Source organism: Mustela erminea, chromosome 16 (assembly GCF_009829155.1).
Source record: "Mustela erminea isolate mMusErm1 chromosome 16, mMusErm1.Pri, whole genome shotgun sequence".
NCBI lineage: Eukaryota > Metazoa > Chordata > Mammalia > Carnivora > Mustelidae > Mustela > Mustela erminea.
This window is the reverse complement of record NC_045629.1, coordinates 52,136,836-52,158,116: the sequence shown is the minus strand read 5'-3', so window position 1 is coordinate 52,158,116 and position 21,281 is coordinate 52,136,836. Positions and strand designations below refer to the sequence as shown.

Below are 21,281 nucleotides of genomic sequence, written 5' to 3'. Positions count from 1 at the left end.
CGTATAAATTCTCCTCAGATTTTTTGCTATTTTCTGAGCTGTGCATGCTTAAGAGACGCTAAGGAACCTGGTAGAAAAAGCTGCTCCAAGATTTCAGCAGCTGTGCACTGCTGCTGAGGCAGAGTTTGGAGTCTGGAGCCTGCTGAGTTTCAGGACCTTGGTAAATACCTTGGGATTTTATTGAAACCATGGAAATGTCATACATTATCAGGAAAGACAACGTCCTAAAATTAAGAATTCACCTAAGACTTAAGGGCAAACCCGAACCAAACCTCCACAAGTGCGCGGTGACCAGACCAGGATGTTCCCTGCATGATAAAATGAAGTAAGTGTAGAAATCTTGACCCGTCCCTGAGAACACACAAAAATGAATTCAAGATAAATCCTAGATAGGAATGTAAAAGCTAAAACTCTAAAATACTGGAAGAAAACATTATTGAGTATCTTGGCTCAGGCAAAGGTATTTTAGAGAGGACACTAAAAATACTAAACATAAAGGGAAAAATAAATTAGGCTTCATCAAAACTAAAATTAAAAACCTCTGTTTTAATGATACCATTAAGAAAATGAAAAGGCCATCCATAGAAACCAGAAGAAAATATTAGCAATATTCATATCTAACAAAAAAACTTGAGTCCAGAATATAAAATTCATTTTTATAACTTGAGAAAACAACCCAGTTTTTTTTTTAATGGGCTAAATACTTGAACAGACACTTCACAGAAGATGTAAGAATGGCCAATAAGCACGTGAAAAGATGTTAACCTTAGTCTTCAGGGAAGTGCACACGACTAATGGCTGAGGTTAAAAGGACTGACACCACCTACTGGAGAGAATGTGGGGTAGATATCTGTACATATATCTTGCATTATAGACATGCCCCCTAATAGGTACATGTTTATACCACATAGAGAATTTTTAAGTAAATAAGAAAAATTTCTGATAGATGAAGGATGATATAACAAAGCAATTCATAGGAAAAGAAATAGTAAACATAGGAAAAAGTGTTTCAATATCAGTAAATAAGGAAAAGCAAAATAATTGGCAGTTTTTTAAAAAGAATATCCCAGTTTTCCAGAATCATGGAGTATAAGGTTCTTTCATAAAACTCAATGGAAATTAGTTGGTATAAATATTTCTGTCAGTGTCTGTCAGATTTAAAGTGGAATTTTGTCTCTGACCTAGCAATTCTACTTCTAGAAAAATTTGTCTGAGAGAATTATTTGCTTGTGTAGAGATACCTGTATAAGGATTCTTTAAAGCATTGTTCATAATAAAAACTAGAAACAGTCAAATTATCTGTCAATCTTTGTTATAGTTACTCAGACTATTTAAAGAGGAAATATCCTGATGTAAAAATCCTTGGAAAATTAATTTCATTATCACAGTTTAAGACAGAGGCAAGAAAATAAATTCACATATTCCTTTCTTGGTGGAGACATGTTATTGGAGAATAGTATTTTAGTTTCTCTTTTTTCATAGCAGTAGCTAAATTTGTATGTGCTTTTGACTTCTTTTGCATGCCCATATTTTGTGAACTACAAGTCAATCTTTGACTTTTACAGAACTTCTGAAAAAAAATATATTCACAAACTTGGAGATTTTTTTTCTCTGATAAAGATTGTTTGTTCATTTTTACTTTTTTTACTTTCCTCGTGCTATTTGCTCTCCTGAAAATGAAAGCTGTAAACTTTTTACTAAGCAAGCAAATGAACCAGTCTAATCTAAGAAGAAGCTGACTTTCTCTGTGTATACTTCAGTTTATCAGATTACGGAGTGGCATTTCTAGTTCAAATACAGGACAATTAGGATATTCTGAATTAGAAGTGATCCTTCCTAAACACAAACAGAAGAAAAAGAAACAAGGTGCCAACTATTTTACCTGAGGGGGTTTTTTAGCATTATTTTGGAATCGGGTATTACTTATGAAGAAGTATTATTTGAGAATCTGGTAAAGAGATATAAACATGAGGAACATAGAAACAGTGTTATTGTTTGCTGATGATACGGTTGTATGCCCGCAAAACCCAGGAGAATCAATCAATATGGAGGCTTATAGTAAAGTCCTCAGTAATATTGTATTATTATAAAATTTTTTCCAAAATTGCCCTTATTAATAGCCTTTTCTGACTTTTTATTTCTAGTTTTCAGGATTTTGATATTCAGGGGTCCAGAAGATGCAGTTTGGACTGGTTGACGATAGAAACCTACAAGAACATTGAAAGTTACAGAGCTTGTGGTTCCACAGTTCCGCCACCGTATATTTCTTCCCAAGACCACGTCTGGATCAGGTTCCATTCCGATGATAGTATCTCTAGAAAGGGTTTCAGACTGGCATATTTTTCAGGTGTGTTTTTAAAAAAGAAGAACGATAATGAACAGAATTCCGTTTTATTAAGTACTGAGTCACTTTGGGGCCAGTCTTCTAAAACAATATCCATTTAATTGTGACTAAGCCTCAAGGCTATTGACATTGAAGAAGGTTCAGATGCCCTAGAGCACAGTCTTAGAAAAGTGTTTTGTATATTCTAATAAAATGATCAATTTTATAATCTGAGGTCAACTTTCTTTTTAAATATTTAAATGCACTTATTTTAAAAGTAACTTTTTTTCCCTTAAGTGTTTACTGATACTCTGAAAATCTCTGATACTCAGAATGTATTTTTGTGTCTGACCATTGTCTTTACAGCTTCACAGGAAAGACATTTCATCTCACTTCTGTGACTTATAGTGTCAGAAGTCTTCCTATACTACTCTGAATCTCTGAATCTTTTCTTTCAAAAAGTGTGGCCAGATCATACATACGTGTATAAATCAGAGTATTAGAATTATATATACTTTTTGCTGAAAATCATTTTACATCTTCTAAAATTTGTAATCGTCTTTCAGCAAATATGCAGCTTTTTCTCTTTTTTCTTAAAAACCCACTCTTTGTAATACATAGCTTCTGAAGCACATTTTCTGTCACCTCTTTACCAATAAGTAAATTGTTAATGGAGAAGTAAGTATTATCTTAAACATTGTTAGTTTTGGGGACCATAAGTACATAATGTTTGATTTTCTTCCCCTACCTCGTTATTGGTGTATGTTTAGGATGGTACACTTCAATAATTAGAATTTTATAGGCATTTCAAGTTTTTTTCTCTTTCCCCTTACTATTTTGATGATAAATTTTTATCTTTAGCTGGGATTCATGCAGCATTTATGTAAAACAAGAGAATTATAAAATGGAAGTGTTGTGTTATGATACATGAAACATTACCAGCCATATATAAAGTTAATCTTAGGATAATCTTAGCAGAAATTTGGGTCTAAATAATAGGATTGAAAACTAGTATATGCTGTATGATACATAGCAAAATATTGTATACATATAAGAACTAGAAAAGAATATGAAAAATGAAAAAATTGATTTGGAAAGGTGATTATTGTGGGTGAATTTTTCTCTATTTCAATATGTCTATCATTCTAATGCTGTTTATACAATAAATTATTTTAAAATTTTAGGCAGTATAGTCTATTGGCTCATGTATCTTAGATTACTAAATGTTCTACAATAAAATAGCTGTCTGTAAAAGCAAAATTGTTCTCCTCCCCTTTGTTTTCCCAAGTTTTTATTTCAATTCCAGTTTAACATGTTAACACAGCATAAAGTTGATTTCAGGAGGAGAATTTAGTGAGTCATCACTTATATACAACACAGGGTGCTCTTGTCACAGCAAGTGCCCCCCTTACTCCCCACCACCCAGTTAAGCCATCCCTCTACCCACCTCCCCTCCAGCAACCCGTGGTTTGTGTGCTCTTCACTTGAGGTCAAAACACAGAGGTCTTCATGGAACAAACAATAGGTGTTTAATAAATTGAATTGTTAAGCCAATATTAATTTGTTGAGCCGATATTAATTTGCCATTAGAACCTATTTTTTAAAATAAGATTTTTTTTAAACTCCAATCATTGGGACTTAGTTAATGTTTATTATAAAAATACCACTTGCTGTTCGTATCTTTTAAAGAGTGGTTTTTTCCCCCTTTCCCTGTCCATCTCCGTCCTCCCCATGCCCTCCCAGGGAAATCCGAAGAACCCAGCTGTGCTTGCGATCAGTTCCGCTGTGGCAACGGCAAGTGTATCCCCGAAGCCTGGAAATGCAACAGCATGGACGAGTGCGGAGATGGGTCTGACGAGCAGGTCTGCGCGCGGGAGGCCGACCCCCCGACGGCCACTTCCTTTCAGCCCTGTGCCTACAACCAGTTCCAGTGTCTGTCTCGGTTCACCAAGGTTTACACTTGCCTCCCCGAATCTTTAAAATGCGACGGCAACATTGACTGTCTGGACCTCGGAGATGAGATCGACTGTGACACGCCAACCTGTGGGCAGTGGCTCAAATATTTCTACGGTACTTTCAGTTCTCCCAATTATCCAGATTTCTACCCTCCTGGAAGCAACTGCACCTGGTTAATAGACACGGGTGATCATCGTAAAGTCATTTTACGCTTCACCGACTTTAAACTCGATGGGACTGGGTATGGCGATTATGTCAAAATATACGATGGATTAGAGGAGAATCCACACAAGCTTTTGCGAGTCTTAACGGCTTTTGATTCTCATGCACCTCTTACAGTTGTGTCTTCTTCCGGACAGATCAGGGTCCATTTTTGTGCCGACAAAGTGAATGCCGCAAGGGGATTTAATGCCACTTACCAAGTAGATGGCTTCTGTTTGCCTTGGGAAATACCCTGTGGGGGTAACTGGGGGTGTTACACAGAACAGCAGCGCTGTGATGGGTATTGGCATTGCCCAAACGGAAGGGATGAAATAAATTGCACCATGTGCCAAAAGGAAGAATTCCCATGTTCCCGAAACGGTGTCTGTTACCCTCGTTCTGATCGCTGCAACTACCAGAATCATTGCCCAAATGGCTCAGATGAAAAAAACTGCTTTTTTTGCCAGCCAGGAAATTTTCACTGTAAAAACAACCGTTGTGTGTTTGAAAGCTGGGTGTGTGATTCCCAGGATGACTGCGGTGATGGCAGCGATGAGGAGAATTGCCCGGTGATTGTGCCTACCAGAGTCATAACTGCAGCCGTCATAGGGAGCCTTATCTGCGGCCTGTTACTGGTCATTGCGTTGGGATGTACCTGTAAGCTCTATTCTCTGAGAATGTTTGAACGAAGGTCAGTATCGAGACGAAACTGTAGTGGTTGTGCCTGCTACAGTAAACATGGTCCCAGTGTTTGCAACAGAACTTGAGCGTGATCAGCAATAGACTTTGGTTTTATATTATTTTTGAAAATAATTATCTTTCATGATTTATGAAATGACTATGAAAAGATTAGGACTCAAGAGGCTAAACACATTTTAAAAACTAGTAAATAGGGCGCCTGGGTGGCTCAGTGGGTTAAGCCGCTGCCTTCGGCTCAGGTCATGATCTCAGGGTCCTGGGATCGAGTCCCGCATCAGGCTCTCTGCTCAGCAGTGAGCCTGCTTCTCTCTCTCTCTCTCTGCTTGCCTCTCTGCCTACTTGTGATTTCTCTCTGTCAAATAAATAAATGAAATCTTAAAAAAAAAAAAACAACAACTAGTAAATACTTAGAGTTACAAGGGGAGAAAAGCCAATCTGTAATTACCAGTTTCTATTTTCAGATTAATCTGTTTTATAGAAACTTTGCAAGCTGCAGTTCTCAGTTTGAAAGTTTTACCCTGTGTTTTTATACATATGAAATCAGCAATTGCAAACATTTGAGAACCTATTATGTTCAAAGCACTATACAGATGAGTAGAAAAATGGACAAGGCATAATCTCACAGGCACTTTACTGTTAGCAGAAAGTCACTGGCGGGTGGAATAAGATGATGTAAGAGCTATAAAACAAAGTGGTAAAAAAGGCGAAAGATACTCAATTTGATGAGAGGATTTGGAAAGGCTTTTATTGAAGAAGCGCCCTTTGAAATCTGTAAGTAGAATGTAGATAGGGAGAAGGTATTGTAGTTGAAAAAATTCGCCTGGGAAAATGCGTAGAAGTCGGAATCCCCAACATTGCTTGAGAAAGTTGCATATAGTTCAGTGTGTCTGGAGCCAAAGCTACATATGAAGGGCTAAAAGGTAAAACTTGGAACACGGGGCCAGTGTCATGTTGTGGGCGACCATAAGAGCCATGTGTCAGAGTTCTCAGTTAAGTAAGAAATGGTCAAGTATTAAAGGGTGACCTTCAGGGAAGGTTTTCTTCCGTGTAGTGCAGGATAGACTGGACCTGGGAGAAGCTGATGGTGGAGAAAGAGGTCCCTTAGGAGGCTATTATGGAGACAGTGACCCTACGTTCCAGGAGAATTATAAATAATTGTAAAAAATATTGTAAATTTGTAAATATTGTAAAATTGTAAAAAAAAAAAAAAAAAAAAAAAAAATCATGTCCCAGGCAGCTAAGCAAATAGATGCACAGAATCAAAGTAATCATGCTGACTCTTTTCTTTGGACAAGTATAAATGGTCAGAAGACTTCTTACTACATTGCAGCATAAGAGCTCAGAGAAGAATCTGAGATCTTGAGTTTAAGAACAAGCTGTGCCAGAAAGTGTCTTAATGACTCCTTTCACTCTTTTCCTCATCTGTAAACTAAATGTATTGAATTTGATAATTACTTTCACCAAAATCCAAAGCCCCTTTATATTCTTAGGGGTTTAAAGATCTAAATACCTTTACCTTTTGTGGGGATTCCTAATTCATTAAAACTTAGTGATCCAGGCTCCTGGTATAAAGCCCCATGAGGATAGACTGTCTTCTTTATCTTTGTATTTTCAGTGTAGAAACTGCATAGTCAATAAATGTTGGTGGACTAAGCTTAAAAAATGGCCAGAATACTAAGGTTCAGATTATCTTCATCGTTGATTAAAAAATTATTAGTTTAACTTGCCTTTTTTTTTTAACCCTTTTTATCCCCCTGTTTTCTCTCAAAGGTCATTTGAAACACAGTTGTCAAGAGTGGAAGCAGAATTGCTAAGAAGAGAAGCTCCTCCCTCCTATGGACAACTGATCGCTCAGGGTTTAATTCCACCAGTTGAAGATTTTCCTGTTTGTTCACCTAATCAAGTATGTTGCAATTTATGATTTCTGTTTCATAAAATGAATTCTATATTTGTGTATATAATAAAGGACTTTTGTCTTAATATTTGCAGTAAAATCAAGGATTAAATATATGGAGAACTTGAAATTTTATTTGTTTCATTGTATTTTAACAAATGCTACAAAATCAGTTTTTTATTCTTCTGATTTAGTTATGCAATTCTTTTTTTTTTCTTTTTAATTTTTTTTTAATTTTTTTTTTTAAGATTTTATTTATTTGACAGAGAGAGATCACAAGTAGGCATAGAGGCAGGCAGAGAGAGAGAGAGGAGGAAGCAGGCTCCCTGCTGAGCAGAGAGCCCGATACGGGACTTGACCCCAGGACCCTGAGATCATGACCTGAGCCTAAGGCAGCGGCTTAACCCACTGAGCCACCCAGGCGCCCTAGTTATGCAATTCTTAAGCATTTTACTGTTTAGGATGATTTGGTGCATTAAAATTCAGAAGTAAAGTTTGGTAAGTTATTTTCTTGAACTAAACATCTAGAAGATTAAGAATGAATATTAAAATCAGGATGCTAGTAATATATTAGTAACATGCTAGATTAACCAGTTAATAAGTACAAGTAGTTGCAATTAAGTAACATTTCCACCTGACTTGAGGGAAAACTTCACAGCTAGATCTTATAGTGTTTAAGAATTCATTTCCTTTTCTTTAAATAGTAACTTATTCTTTATTAATGTTTCTAAATTTTTTTAATTTCTATTAGCACTTTGTAAAAAATTTCTTTTTCAGTAATGACTGGGTGGGTGGCCCAGTCCAGTTAAGTGTCCGAATCTTGATCGCAGTTCAGGTCTTGATCTCAGGGTCTTAAGTTTGAGCCCCAGAATGTGCTCCATGCAGAGCTTGGAGCCTATAATCAATCAATCAGTCAGTAAAATTGTTTCTTCCTTTCTTTCCTGTATTTCCCTTCTTTTTCAATGCTTCAGTTATACCAGGGCTCATAAGAGCATAAGAATGGGGTGCCTGGGTGTCTCAGGTGGTGAAGTGTCTGACTCTCAGTTTCAGCTCAGGTCATGATCTCAGGGTCATGGAATCAATCGCCACTTCCGGCTCCTTGCTCAGTGGGGAAATCTGCTGGTGATTCTCTCCCTCCGTCTCCCACTGTACCCCACCCCCCTGTAGCCAGTTGTGGAGTTAGAGGAAGCACAGTCTATACAAGGCAGGTCTCATCTTTGTAGAAATTACAAGTTCAGGGGTTCCCAAAATGATTTTCAGTTTTGACAATTCACTGCATGGACTTAAAACACACAAAAAGCTGTTATACTCACGGTTATGGTTTATTACAGGGAAGGACCTAGATTAAATCAGCCAAAGGAAAAGACACATAGAACAGGGTTCAGGAGGGTACCAAACATGGATCTACCAGTTCTCCTCTCCCCATAAAGTCAAGACAGTGTTACTCTCTCAATGCAGGGGTATGATGGTTGTGCACAGAATATTGCCACAAGGGAAGCTCACCCAAGACTGGGCCTCCAGAGTTTTTGCTGGGGCTCCATCACATAGGTACGATTAACTGCAGAGGTGGCTGATCTGCTGACCCAGCACACCAACCCTGCCTCACATTGCTGGTGTGGCTTTGAACCTCCCCCTCAGACAGAGCATTCTCTGTATCTGGCTGGCCCAGGACCCTTGGCAAGGACATCCCGTTAGAGATGACATTATAAGGGCTTAGAGATCCTGTCCCAGAAGTAGAGGGCAAAAGTCAGACCTCATCTGGGGTAAGGTTTAATTCTTTACTACATACTACACCATTCTTTAGGTTTATAATTTACCCTTATGAGGGAATTCTTCAACAAAGTTTTAAAATAAAGTACATTTGTGAATAGTAAGCTAGATTTTATTCAGTTTATGAGATCAAACTTTCAAGTTTAAAACTTTTGGTAACAAATTCTCAAATTTTCTTAAGATTTTAAAAAGAAAAATATTCTCAATTACTATCCCATTCAAAAATAGAAATGCTTTGTTTTTCTTTTTCTTTTTTAAGATTTTATTCATTTATTTGATACAGAGAGAGACAGGGAGAGGGGAACACAAGCAAGGGGAGTGAGAGGGAGGAAGTGATCAGGGAACCCAGTGCGGGGCTTGGTGCCGAGCTTGATCCCAGGACTCTGGGATCATGACCTGAGCGGAAGGCATATGCTTAACGACTGAGCCACCCAGGCACCCCTAGAAATGCTTTCTAAAGAAGGCTTTCTTCTGCATCATAAACTGAAGAAGGATATAAAATTATTCTTAAAACATTCACGATATCCCCTTATAGAATCTGTTAAATTAATTTTAATTAAGCAGACTTGTAAGTAAGTAGAGAACTTCACCTCGCTGTGACAGACTGTAATGTGAAAGTCAGCATTGTTGATCTTGATGGGACATAGTTGCATAGAAGGCCAGCTTGTCTGCAGAGCCTTCTGTTCATTGCTGGGTGTAACAGTGCTCACACAAAAGCCTCAGAACTTGAATGCTGAATGGTGAGGACCACATGCATGAAGAAGTTCCTTAGGGATGTGAACCATTTTTTTTTTAAATTTATAATTAGTACTTCTTAATTTGAGGAAAATCTCGATTTGTTTAGCAAATCTATGTACGCTGATATTCAAACTTCTTACTGACGATTTGTGGTTTACTAAGGCTAGATTATTAAATATTCCTATGAAAGTAGTTTCTTTGCTTTCTCTAAATTATATTCCTGAGTTTATGTTTTACAAGTAAATTTAATAACCATCTTGAAGAGGTGAAGAGCACATGCTGTCACACCTTTCCTTTCCCTCTTTTCTTCTGTGAAGGTAAAGACAAAAGCTATTCATTTTGGCAGAGGGAACTTATATCACCATTGAAATGGGAGCACATCAACTCACCATTCTTACCTGGAAATACTGTGTGTTAAATACCAAATGCCACAAATGAAAACTGTCTGTTCCAAGTTTGAATACTCCTTTTTATAACCACTAGATGGAGCTTAAAAACTGTTTTAAATAAATGTTGCATGTCTTTAAAATAATCCATAAATGTATTCATCTAGGAAAAAGCAAATTTTCAAAGAATAAAGATATAATTTATGCATAATGCTAAGCTGTAGAAAATAAAACTTAATCTTTAAAGACTGAAAAGAGTCCACATGTCTCAAATACCATTGTGTAGTGCTATAAGCAAATTGTGTTTTTTAGTTTGTTTCCTGTGCTGTATTATAAATTAATTCTCTTATTTATGATAGTAAAAATCAATCTTCAGTGTTCATTCATTCAACAGATCCTTGAGAACCAACTGTGAAATGTCACTTTCACTTATTTTAGAAAGTTTCAGTCTTGTAAATCAAATCTAACTTGTTCTGTGTTTAAAAAAAAAAAGTTGGGGGACGCCTGGGTGGCTCAATTGGCTAAGCAACTGCCTTCCGCTCAGGTCAAGATTGCAGGGTCCTGGGATCTGGCTGCATCGGGCTCCCTGCTCAGCCGGGATCCTGCTTCTCCCTCTCCCCTACTTACACACTCCTGCTTTCTCTCTGCCAAATAAATAAATAAAATCTTTAAAAAATTTAAAAAAAAATTTAAAAGTCGTAGAATAGATAAAGGGCCTAGTTTACCTTCCTAGCTAGAGTATCAAATAATTTTGTTTTTCAACTTTGGTACACTTTTAGAATTGGATTACAATGTACAGTTTTAAAATAAAACAGTTGTAATTGATATTAAACATCACTTTAAAGTCGCATATATAAAGTGGAGTGTCAAGAAATTCTAAACCAAGTCATCAGTGGTACAAGTTATAGATTAGATTCTGTAGTAAGATGAACCTGTATAGATGAGAGAATTTAATTCATCCTTCATAGACCCTAGCAATCAATAATAGCATTTTTAACCATAACACATTCTTACTCAAAGGGTGTTTTTTATTTTCACACTTCATTGTTAGCTATCTTAAGATCTTTTCTTTTTTTTTGTAGGCTTCTGTTTTGGAAAACTTGAGGCTAGCAGTACGATCTCAGCTTGGATTTACTTCAATCAGGCTTCCAATGGCAGGCAGATCCAGCAACATTTGGAATCGTATTTTTAATTTTGCAAGATCACGTCATTCAGGGTCATTGGCTTTGGTCTCAGCAGATGGAGATGAGGTCGTCCCTAGTCAGAGTAACAGCAGAGAACCTGAAAGAAATCACACTCACAGAAGTCTGTTTTCCGTGGAGTCCGACGACACAGACACAGAAAATGAGAGAAGAGATATGGCCGGAGCATCTGGTGGGGTTGCCGCTCCTTTGCCCCAGAAAGTCCCTCCCACAACAGCAGTCGAAGCAACAGTGGGAGCAAGTGGAAGCTCCTCGACTCAGAGTACCCGAGGCGGTCACACAGAGAACGGAAGGGATGTGACAAGTGTGGAGCCCCCGGGTGTGAGTCCGGCCCGTCACCAGCTCACAAGTGCACTCAGTCGTATGACTCAGGGGCTGCGCTGGGTACGTTTTACGTTAGGGCGATCCAGCTCCGTAAATCAGAACCAGAGTCCTTTGAGACAGCTTGACAATGGGGCACATGCCAGAGAAGAAGATGATGATGTCGAAATGCTGATCCCAGTTTCTGATGGAGCTTCAGACTTGGATGTGAACGACTGCTCCAGACCTCTTCTCGATCTTGCCTCAGAGCAAGGACAAGGGTTTAGACAGCCATACAGCGCGACAAACCCTGGAGGAAGGCCAAGTAATCGAGACGGCCCCTGTGAGCGCTGCGGCATCGTCCACACTGCCCAGATCCCGGACACTTGCTTGGAAGCAACGCTGAAACAGGAGACGAGTGATGATGAGGCTTTGTTACTTTGTTAGGTACGAGTCGCAGCCAGGGGGTTGTGTACAAGGCGGGGATTGCTCCGTTCATTGTTTTGTAACTTTACAATTAAACTGGTTTTAATTTAAAAACAAAAAAAGATGCAGGGTGATTTCTTATTACCATATGTTAGCCTGCATGGTTAAATTAAACAACTTGTAACTCTATGAACTTTAGAGTTTACTATTTTAGCAGCTAAAATTGCATTATGTATTCATATTGTTCAGCAATGTTCTTCCATTTGTTCCTAATTGTTTCTATCCTGGTACTGTAGTCCACAGTAGAAGTATGGCTGCTGAAACTCATCCGACTGTCCGTCTCTCTCTCCTATGTTAAAACATTTGTTTGTACAAAATAATACCTTCCTTTCATTGAACTCTTTATGCTTTTTGCCAATACATCTTACAACTTAATATAACAGATGTTAAGGTTGTTAATGTACAAAAAAAGGCCCCTTATATTCATCTATGTTTTTATTTGTGTAACATTGGTCTAAATATTAATGGATTTCATCATAATAGGAGCTTGTCAAAGGGAAAAACCTCGTCTAAAAATTTTTCTCTTACATTTAACTTTCAGTGATGTGAAATTTAGATAGAGCTAGACAAATTAATGGCAAAAACAAAACTTTTATAGATTTTCTAATGTTGACTTTAATACTCAAATATGGTACAAGCCAAATGGTAAAATCCCATCATTTCTTTTTTCATTTCTATTTAGGGACAGAATTAAACAGATGAAGATATTCTACTATGCATTAAATCTTGAACTTTATAAAATATGTACAAAAATTGTACAAGAGAAGTTCCAACTGGTAATGTCCTTCCCTGGTACAGGGTTATGCTTGTATTGGACCCTAGGGATTTGCACTAAAATCATATCAAGGTCACAGATGAGTTTAGTGCACAAGCACTATCACTTTAAATACTGTCATTTGCTATCACAATGACTATATATTTCCATAGCTTTGGGGGGGGAGCATTTTTATTACAACTTGAAATTGCTTTGCTGGTTTCATATTTATTTGTTGTATTTAAAGACTACATTATTGTAAGAGTGGTTTTCAATATATTTTATTCATGGGGGGATCATGCTACATGTCGAAAAGCAAATTAAGAAATCATTCGGATCGACCCCCCTTCTTTTAAGTAGAATGAATTGCAAACCCCGCATATTTTTTTATTGTCAATTCTTGTTTATTTATTCTTTAGCTGTCTGTTTTAGTAGCTTAATGATTGAGTATGGAAAATGTATTTGTGTGTGATTATTGCTATTTATTAAATTTTCAATACTTTGCTGAATGTCATTTTAAAGCATGTTTGAGGTCTTGTGTATCTGTCGTGTTATGCTGTCAGGAAGAACTGACTGAAATGTTTTAATATGTATCAGAAATTAAAATCATTTTTTTTGTATTGCCTTGAGGTACTTTTTAAATCAGAGTTGCTCTTTATTTTTCTTGCGATATTTGGGTACAATACAGATGCAGGCTGTAAGATACGCAGTGTGTCTAGAAGAAAACTCGGAAGGTAGATAGTCTTCCTTAACCACTTTATAGTAAAGTAGCAGGTTGTACCAGCACTCGAGGGTCAAAATTCCTAAGGAACTGAATAAATTGGCCTTTGAGAACACTGTTTCTTAATTAATATTTCTTTAAAGATACAAGAACTCAATCAGGTCTCTTTTTTTATATGATTCTCAGATGCATTTCAGACCCCTAGAGAATATTGTCCTGGCCCAATTTACATTACCTAATTAATCTTGTTTAGGACCTGCTAATTAATATACTATATTATATAGGTTTCTTGGTTTTAATTTCTGGCATGTGTCTTAATTTCTTTTTTTAATTAACTAATACATCTTCCTGGTTCAAACAATAAAAAGTAAGTCTCTCCCCTATCCCTGACACCCACCCTTTAGTTCCTTTCCAAAGAGATCAGTACCATCCCAGATTCTGTATACCCGAGATAGATACTGTGTAGCTACATAAATGTATCCGTACGTATAAATGCCATATATGGTAATACAAATTGTATCATACTATGCATACTTTTTCTGCACCTTTTTTTAAGGGAAAAATATATCTACTTGAGTTTAAATACTAAAGTTGGGTATTTCTGTTACTTGATTTTTCCCATGTAAATCATGAACTGCCCTGAATTCAAGGCTCCATTTTTTCCCCAGTTACTTTTATCCTGAAGCTCTTTACTAAAACAATGCATTCTTTCCTTACTATTTGAAATGACCCTTTTAGCATTTGATAATTTACATATTGCTTGGATATATTTCTGGACTCCTATTCTCTTCAATTGATCTACATTTTTTTTTTAAGATTTTATTCATTTATTTGACAGAGAGAGAGACAGCGAGAGAGGGAACACAAGCAGGGGGAGCGGGAGAGGGAGAAGCAGGCTTCCCGCCAAGCAGGGAGCCTGATGATGCGGGGCTTGATCCCAGGACCCTGAGATCATGACCTGAGCCAAAGGCAGACAAGACAGATGCTTAACCACTGAGCCACCCAGGTGCCCCTACCCTTCTTTCTTTACATATTAGCCCTACACTGTTTCAATAATTGATGTTTACATATTTCAAATATTCTTGCTTATTTTTCTGTTTCAACTTTAGAATCGACCTACTGAGTTTCACAAAACAAATGCATTAATAATTGGGGGGGGACAGTTTTAATTTTATAGATCAACCTAGGAAATTTTAACATCACATTAAAGCTCCTGTCTTAATCGTGGTACTTATCTAAAAATGGTGCCCATTCTTTCAAGCCTTTTTTTATTGTTTCCTTCAGACATGTTTCACATCTTACTTTATGGAGCTCTTATACATTCTTAAGAGTTTAATCTTTGGAATCTCATCAGTTTTGATACCAATATTAAGGAAGTCATTTCTGTTTATGAATTTTCTACCTAGTTACCAGACTGCCATTTTCTTATGGTTAGTAATACTATTTAATTCTCTTGTGTTTTCTAGTTACACAATTATCTCCCAGTTTGCATATCTCTTTACATTTTAATTGCATTGTAATGCAATTCAAGAATCATGTTAAATATAGTACTTCTAGAATCATGTTAAATATAACCATGTTATATTAAGGAGTTAACCATGTTAAGGAGTATCCATTGATCCCTATGTTTTTTAAAAAAAACCACGAATGAATGTTGGATTTTATCACACGCCTTATCACTACAGAGATGATCATATGATTTTTCTCCTTTGATCTTTTAATATGAACTTCATTAATATTTTTGTAATTTTGAACCATTCTTGCATTCCTGAAATAAACTACTTGGCCATGTGTATTATTTTAATATATTGCTAGATTATATTTTATTTCAGATATTTGCAACTGTATTCATCAATGAGATTAGTCTATAGTTTGTGTGCGTGTGCTGTCTTTACAAGGTCTGGTTATTAATTTTATGCTGGAGAATTTACAAACTTTCTTTCTTTTCCTTTGCTCTGGAACAGTTTAAATTGCACTGGAATGAATGTTCCTTAAAATTTCAGTGAAATTATCTGGGTCTGATGGATGTTTGGCAAGTAGCTCTTTGACAGCTTTGTCGGTATCTTTGGTAATTGGTCTGTGTAGTTCTTCTATCTTAGCCGAGATCATAAGTCATCCATTTCACCCAGGTTTTCAAATTTAATTGCCTAGAGTTGAGCAGTTATCTCTCTTTTGTGCATATGGCTCTCCCTTGTGTATTAGGTTTGCTCCTTTATTTTCTTAATTAAGATAGCTTGCATTTGACCTTTTAAAACACTCTTTGTTTCTCTCAGAGTGGTATGTTTTGAATGTCTATATTCTATAATTTTTCTGTTTTCCAATTAACTGACTTTCACTTGAATAAATTTCCTACTTTTTGCTTTTCTTAGTTCATTTGCTGTTTTATTCCCTAACTCTTTGAGTTAGAACTTCATTCATTCTTTCTTCCTAATTATTAACATGAGATTTAAGGTGTAGACTTAATTCTGAGCACGGCTTAAGATGAATCACTTGGATGTATTCGTGTTGGTTTTTATCCTAGGTGTTGTGAAGTTTCAGTATTTATTTCCTCTTTAATCTAAAAGTTGTTTTACAGAGGAAAGTTTGTTCCTTTTTTCTTTGCTTTGCTCTTTTTTTCCCCTCAGATAATAGGATTTTTGGTGTGAGCAGTAATCTTGTTTTCTCATTCTTGCATTAATTTTCATTTTTATGGTATCAAGATCAGAAAATGTAATGCGCATTATTTGGGAATATATGGGGAGTTTATTGTCCTTTCTCATTTTTTTTAAATGTTCCAGGAACACTTTTTTAAAAAGTACATTCTCTGTTTACAAGATACAGATCTTAGTAGATTTCACTCAGTTTTCCATGTTGTTTAGATGTTCTCCACAGTACTTCATCTTGTCTCAGTCTGTCCGAGCTCCAGGATTAGTTTGGACGAGACTAGAAACCAAAGAGGCTGCGTTAGGGTTCCATGGGCCCCAGCCCTGCCTTGGGCACCAGTCCTTATGTTATCAGCCAGGACTGAGAACATAAGCTTAGGATGAAGGGAGATCTTTCTAGAAGCTCTGGAGGTTTTAATCTCTACTGCTGTTTACCACCATCATCCACTGTTAAGCTGGAAAGAAATGAGCAAGACAGGTTAAAAAGAGTACTGTACATTCACTATACTAGATATTCGTTGAGTACCTACCACAAACCCAGTGATGTGTACCTGCTTGCTTGTCCCCTCACACCCTTGCTCCTGACCTTCAAGGGAGAAGATGACAGCACCTTCATAGGACCTGTTTTCCTCACCCTGTTGAAAAAGTAATAGAAGCAGACAGTAGAGAGAAAGGCTACGTTCTCAGAATAACTACATCTTCCTTCAGAAATAGCATATAAATTATAAATTGTGGATATTGGCATGGGTTGGATGTTGGTTGATTACATTTTTTTCTAAGGTCCTCGACATTCAAAGTAGAATGAGGCAAAGTAAAATTCACAAGAATTTTAGAACTGGAAGGAATCTTTAAAAAGGGAATAACTAAAATAAATTAAATAAGAAAAATAAAAAGTAAGTAATGGACAGAGCTGACTAATCAAAGTTTTCAACTTCAATGAAATATGTATTTACATCTTATAAACCATCTATGCATACATGGTTTTAACATTATGTGATGTTATAGATTAAAAAAAAATTTTTTAACACATTCCTGACCTAAATGAGTATATCCCATGTTCACATTATCAAAGACCATTTTTAAAAAATTTTTAAAATTAAAATTCAATTAATTAACATACAATGTATTACTGGTTTCAGAGGTAGAGGTCAGTGATTGTTCAGTCTTACATAATCCTAGTGCTCATTACATCATCGTGAGCCCTCCTTAATGTCCATCACCCAGTTACTCCATCACCCCCCAGCCCCTCCAGCAACGCTGTTTGTTTCCTATGATTGAGTCTCTTACAGTTTGTCTCCCTCTCTGATTTAGTCTTGTTTTATTTTTCCTCTCTTCCCCTACTTTGTTAGCAAAGACCATTTCTAAGTCCTTTACCACCAGCTGCTTTTTCATCATAGGGAAGAATTCTCAAAGCATGTATTCACCCATTTTTGAGTGCCTACTGTTTGCCAAGTCTTTTATATGTATCTTTGGATCTTTATAGTCCTCTGTGATGTAAACTACATATTACTTCTAGCTACCCAAGGACACAACTAGTAAGGATAAAACTAAGAATGGACCTTACTCAGTCTTATCTGACTCAACAGTCCTCTTGAGAATGAGATGAATCATAAAATGAAGTAATATCAGTAAAGAAAAATACCCATCTTCCAAGTGGAGCCAACAGACCTGGATTACTTGCAAAGTCACTGACCCTCAGCATCCTTGATTTAAAATAAGGACAATCATGATTGGGAGAAATAAATTAAGGTAATATTTGTAAAAGCTGTGTAACAAACTTTATGCTTAGAGCAGCCACAAGTTACTCGGTTTGCTCACAAATCAATAACAGGCAGTGCTCAGGGGAACTGGTTCACCCTGCTCTTGGCATCCACCAGGGCTCCAGGACATCCTCCTGGGGCTCACCTATGATTGACAAGTCTGTGCTGCCTGTGGGCTGGGAGTTCAGCCAGGGCCACCAACCAGGAGGCTTGGATCCTCTCCATGTGGCCTCTCCAAGAGCTGCTTGCGTTTCCTTTCAATATGGAAACTGGGATCCAAGAATGAGTGTTCCGAGCACCTGCAGAAACTCCAAGGCTTCTTACGACCTAGTCCCAGAAGGTCCAGGATGTCACCTCCTGTCAGTCAAACAAATCACTGAGGCCAATCCAGATCCAACAGAAAGTAATAGACTTCACTCTCAGTAGTGGACATAGCAAAGAGTTTGTGTAATCTTTCTGTATCTACCACAGCACAGTAGCTGAGACATAAGAAACATTAACTTGCCAGGGAATATTTTACGATAAACAGTGTTACAGTCCCAGTAAGAAGCTCATTTGCCAAAAGGACATTGAATCAACTTGGCTCAATATGTCAAATATATCAGTTGTGCTTATGTTGATTACAAATACCAAGTTAAAACAATCAGTGCAAATTTAAATGGGTACCTAGGCAGATGATAAATGGTAATGAATTGTTTTTCAGCTATATCTAAAATAACTTCTATTTCGACATGATATGTTATCATAACCTATAAAATCTGTATTTTTTAATTTATTAGAGGTGACATAGTGGGTAAAAGCCAGAGCGGCTGGATTTTAATCTTGCCCTGTGATCTCTAGCAAGCCCCTCGATCGTTCCGCACCTCAGTTCTCCGTCTGTAAATGGAGGTAGCAAGACTCTTGGTGAATTCAATAAATTAATATATGTAAAGCTCTTGGAGCAGTTCCTGACTCATGGTAAGCACTGTGTGTTTGCTATTCTTTGTTCAACAGAGACACCTCTGAAGCTTCAATTAAGAAATTGTGTGTGAAACGTCGTGAAAGGGTCGTGGTTTCTGAAGACGACAGAAGTGTGCTAACCCCAATGCTTCTGAGCACAGCCACTTCCCCTGGAATCGTGGAAATGAGTTGCAACCAAGAATAAAAGTCAAAACGAGAGCAAGAAAAGGGAGAAGAAACTACGGCGCCTCTCTAGGGATGAGTTGAAGGGAATTTCCAGATGGAGGAGGCAAAGGACGCTGCCGAGGCAATCGCCTTAGTGACTAAATCTGGAGCTACCGGGTACGGGACACCTAGAACCTGGCGATTTTCAGATCACTTCGTTCCCTCCTTGTAGCAAACATTGCTGTCTGCGGACCCAACACGGCCCAGGAGAGGAGCCTCATTCTATGGGTGTGGGGAGAGGACAAGAAGTAGCCTCATATCCCTTAGCAACTGAACAAGCCTCGGCTTGGCTCCCTCAACTGCCAGTTACATGAAACACCTGTAGTAAGCTTCTCAGTTACCCACTGAGTAATCCATTCCTAACTTGGAGACAGGCTCTTTCCCCCCGCCCCAATTTTGTTTATTTATTTTATTTATTTATTTATTTATTTATTTTTGGACGGAAAGAGAGAGCATAAGCAGAGGGAGACGGAGAGGGAGAAGCAGGCTCCCCACCAGGCAGGGAGCCTAGCACCCTGGGATCATGAACTGAGCTGAAGGCAGACGCCCAACTGACTGAGCCACCCAGGCACCCCCGTCAACTAGTTCTTAAATTGGGAACAATAGCTGTGGGCTGGAGGATTAACTGAGATAACATATACAAACAAGTTAGAACAGGGACGGTTAAATGCGGTGTCGGGCTCGAGAAGCATTGCTTCTCAAGAAGCATTGCTCCCGCTGGTGGTCGAGTTATCAATAAACCACTGGCTCTGTTCTCCGCCAATGAGACTAAGATCTCATTTGAACAAAAGGCTTTCGGGATTAATTATTGTGGAAACCAATTGTCCTCTGAAACCTCCAGCAGCAGCTGGAACATCGTAGAACCAAGTCACCCGGTGCTAACTGACAGTACACATGGTGAACTGACATGGAAATAAATATATTTTGAAAAGAATTTACTAAGAGTGATTTCAAGTTAAAGATACTGAGATGTCAACTAGGGCAGATCTTCCCATGTGTGGGACAGAGGCTCAAGCCCAAAGAAGCTTAATATTTTCCTAAAAATGAAAATATTTTTTCACATGGGAGCTTCTTCACTAAGGGCAAATACAGTGAGCAGCAAAAACCTGGGCTTCGAAGTCAGACCCACCACAGCTGGAATCCCGGCTCTGCTGCTGAAGAGTTCTAGAACTGAACAAATTACTTGCATCTCACCAAGGCTTGCTGTCTCCTCTAGAACATGGGATAATCCCTACCATTAAGGGTTATTACCATAAGGATTAAACAAAAGAAAAAGGGACAAGAGAGATTATGCAGAAGACTTTCCCAGAGCATAAGAAGTTGAAAATAAATTTTAATTGCCAATATTACATTTTCCAAATTAAAACAAACTTTTTTCTTGTTGTTCTCCCCTCCAAGGCATATTATACACTTTGTGTATTAGTAGAGCTTCCTGAAAGAGCAGATTTCCTACAGCAGCCATTGTCCCATTTTTCTGATTACAGGACAACTTATGTCTGTATGTCAATGAAAAGTGGTTCTCTTGGCGCAGACATCTATTTTATTTTACAAAGGCCAAAATGAAGGATTTTCATAGAGTTCCAAACGAAAGATGTGACCACATGCTACGGACTTAGGAACATGTGTTGAGCTCATATAAACACCAGACTTTCAGGGAAGTTATTTCTATCCAGAAACTATGATCATAAGCAACTTGTAAATAATATTCAAAAACTTTTTTCCACTTCACTGCACTTACTACTGTAAGATCATGTCTATTTCTTAGCGGCTGAGCTCTGATTTCAAAGAACACAGAAATTCTTAGCTAGTTTGGCTTTGAGATTTAGTTTTTCAAAGTCTGACTTAAATGCACTTTGCATTAGTTATCGTGCATTGATGAATTAAAACTTTAGAGAAATTTTACTTTATATTTAAGATTTTATTACAGTCACATAGTAAGGATTTCTTACTTGGCACCATGTTCGTTTTATTAAAAATAAAAAAAGGTTTAAAAACAACCACTTCACAGTCTAGGATGGTTATAATCACACAGACTGGAAATAAGAAGTGTTGGCAAGAATGTAGAGCAATCGGAATCCTCATGCCTTATTGGTGGGGATGTAACAACGGTACAGCCACTCTGGAAAGCAGTTTGGCAATAGTTCAAAAGTTAAATATAGAGCTACCATACGACCCTGAAATCCCTCTCCTAGGTACATACCCAAAGAAATGAAAACACATGTCCCCATACAAAACTTGTTTGTCAACGTTTACAGTAGCATTACTCTTAGTAACAGAAGTGGAAA

At 37.5% G+C, this 21,281-nt stretch overlaps 1 protein-coding gene across 2 annotated transcripts in view; it reads left to right on the top strand.

The window, feature by feature from the left end:
* The window catches only part of LRP12 (LDL receptor related protein 12), a 71,934-nt gene extending 58,605 nt beyond the window's left edge, over nucleotides 1–13,329 (top strand). Inside the window, exons 4-8 of one of the 2 annotated variants that reach the window (XM_032316279.1) lie at nucleotides 2,145–2,347; nucleotides 4,067–5,171; nucleotides 6,950–7,082; nucleotides 11,050–11,916; nucleotides 12,638–13,329. In XM_032316279.1, the coding sequence (XP_032172170.1) occupies nucleotides 2,145–2,347; nucleotides 4,067–5,171; nucleotides 6,950–7,082; nucleotides 11,050–11,916 (2,308 nt within the window). In that variant the 3' untranslated portion in view covers nucleotides 12,638–13,329. Of the gene's footprint in view, nucleotides 1–2,144; nucleotides 2,348–4,066; nucleotides 5,172–6,949; nucleotides 7,083–11,049 lie in introns of both variants that reach the window. The other variant, XM_032316280.1, reaches the window with a different exon arrangement.
* Nucleotides 13,330–21,281: the final 7,952 nt, after the last annotated feature.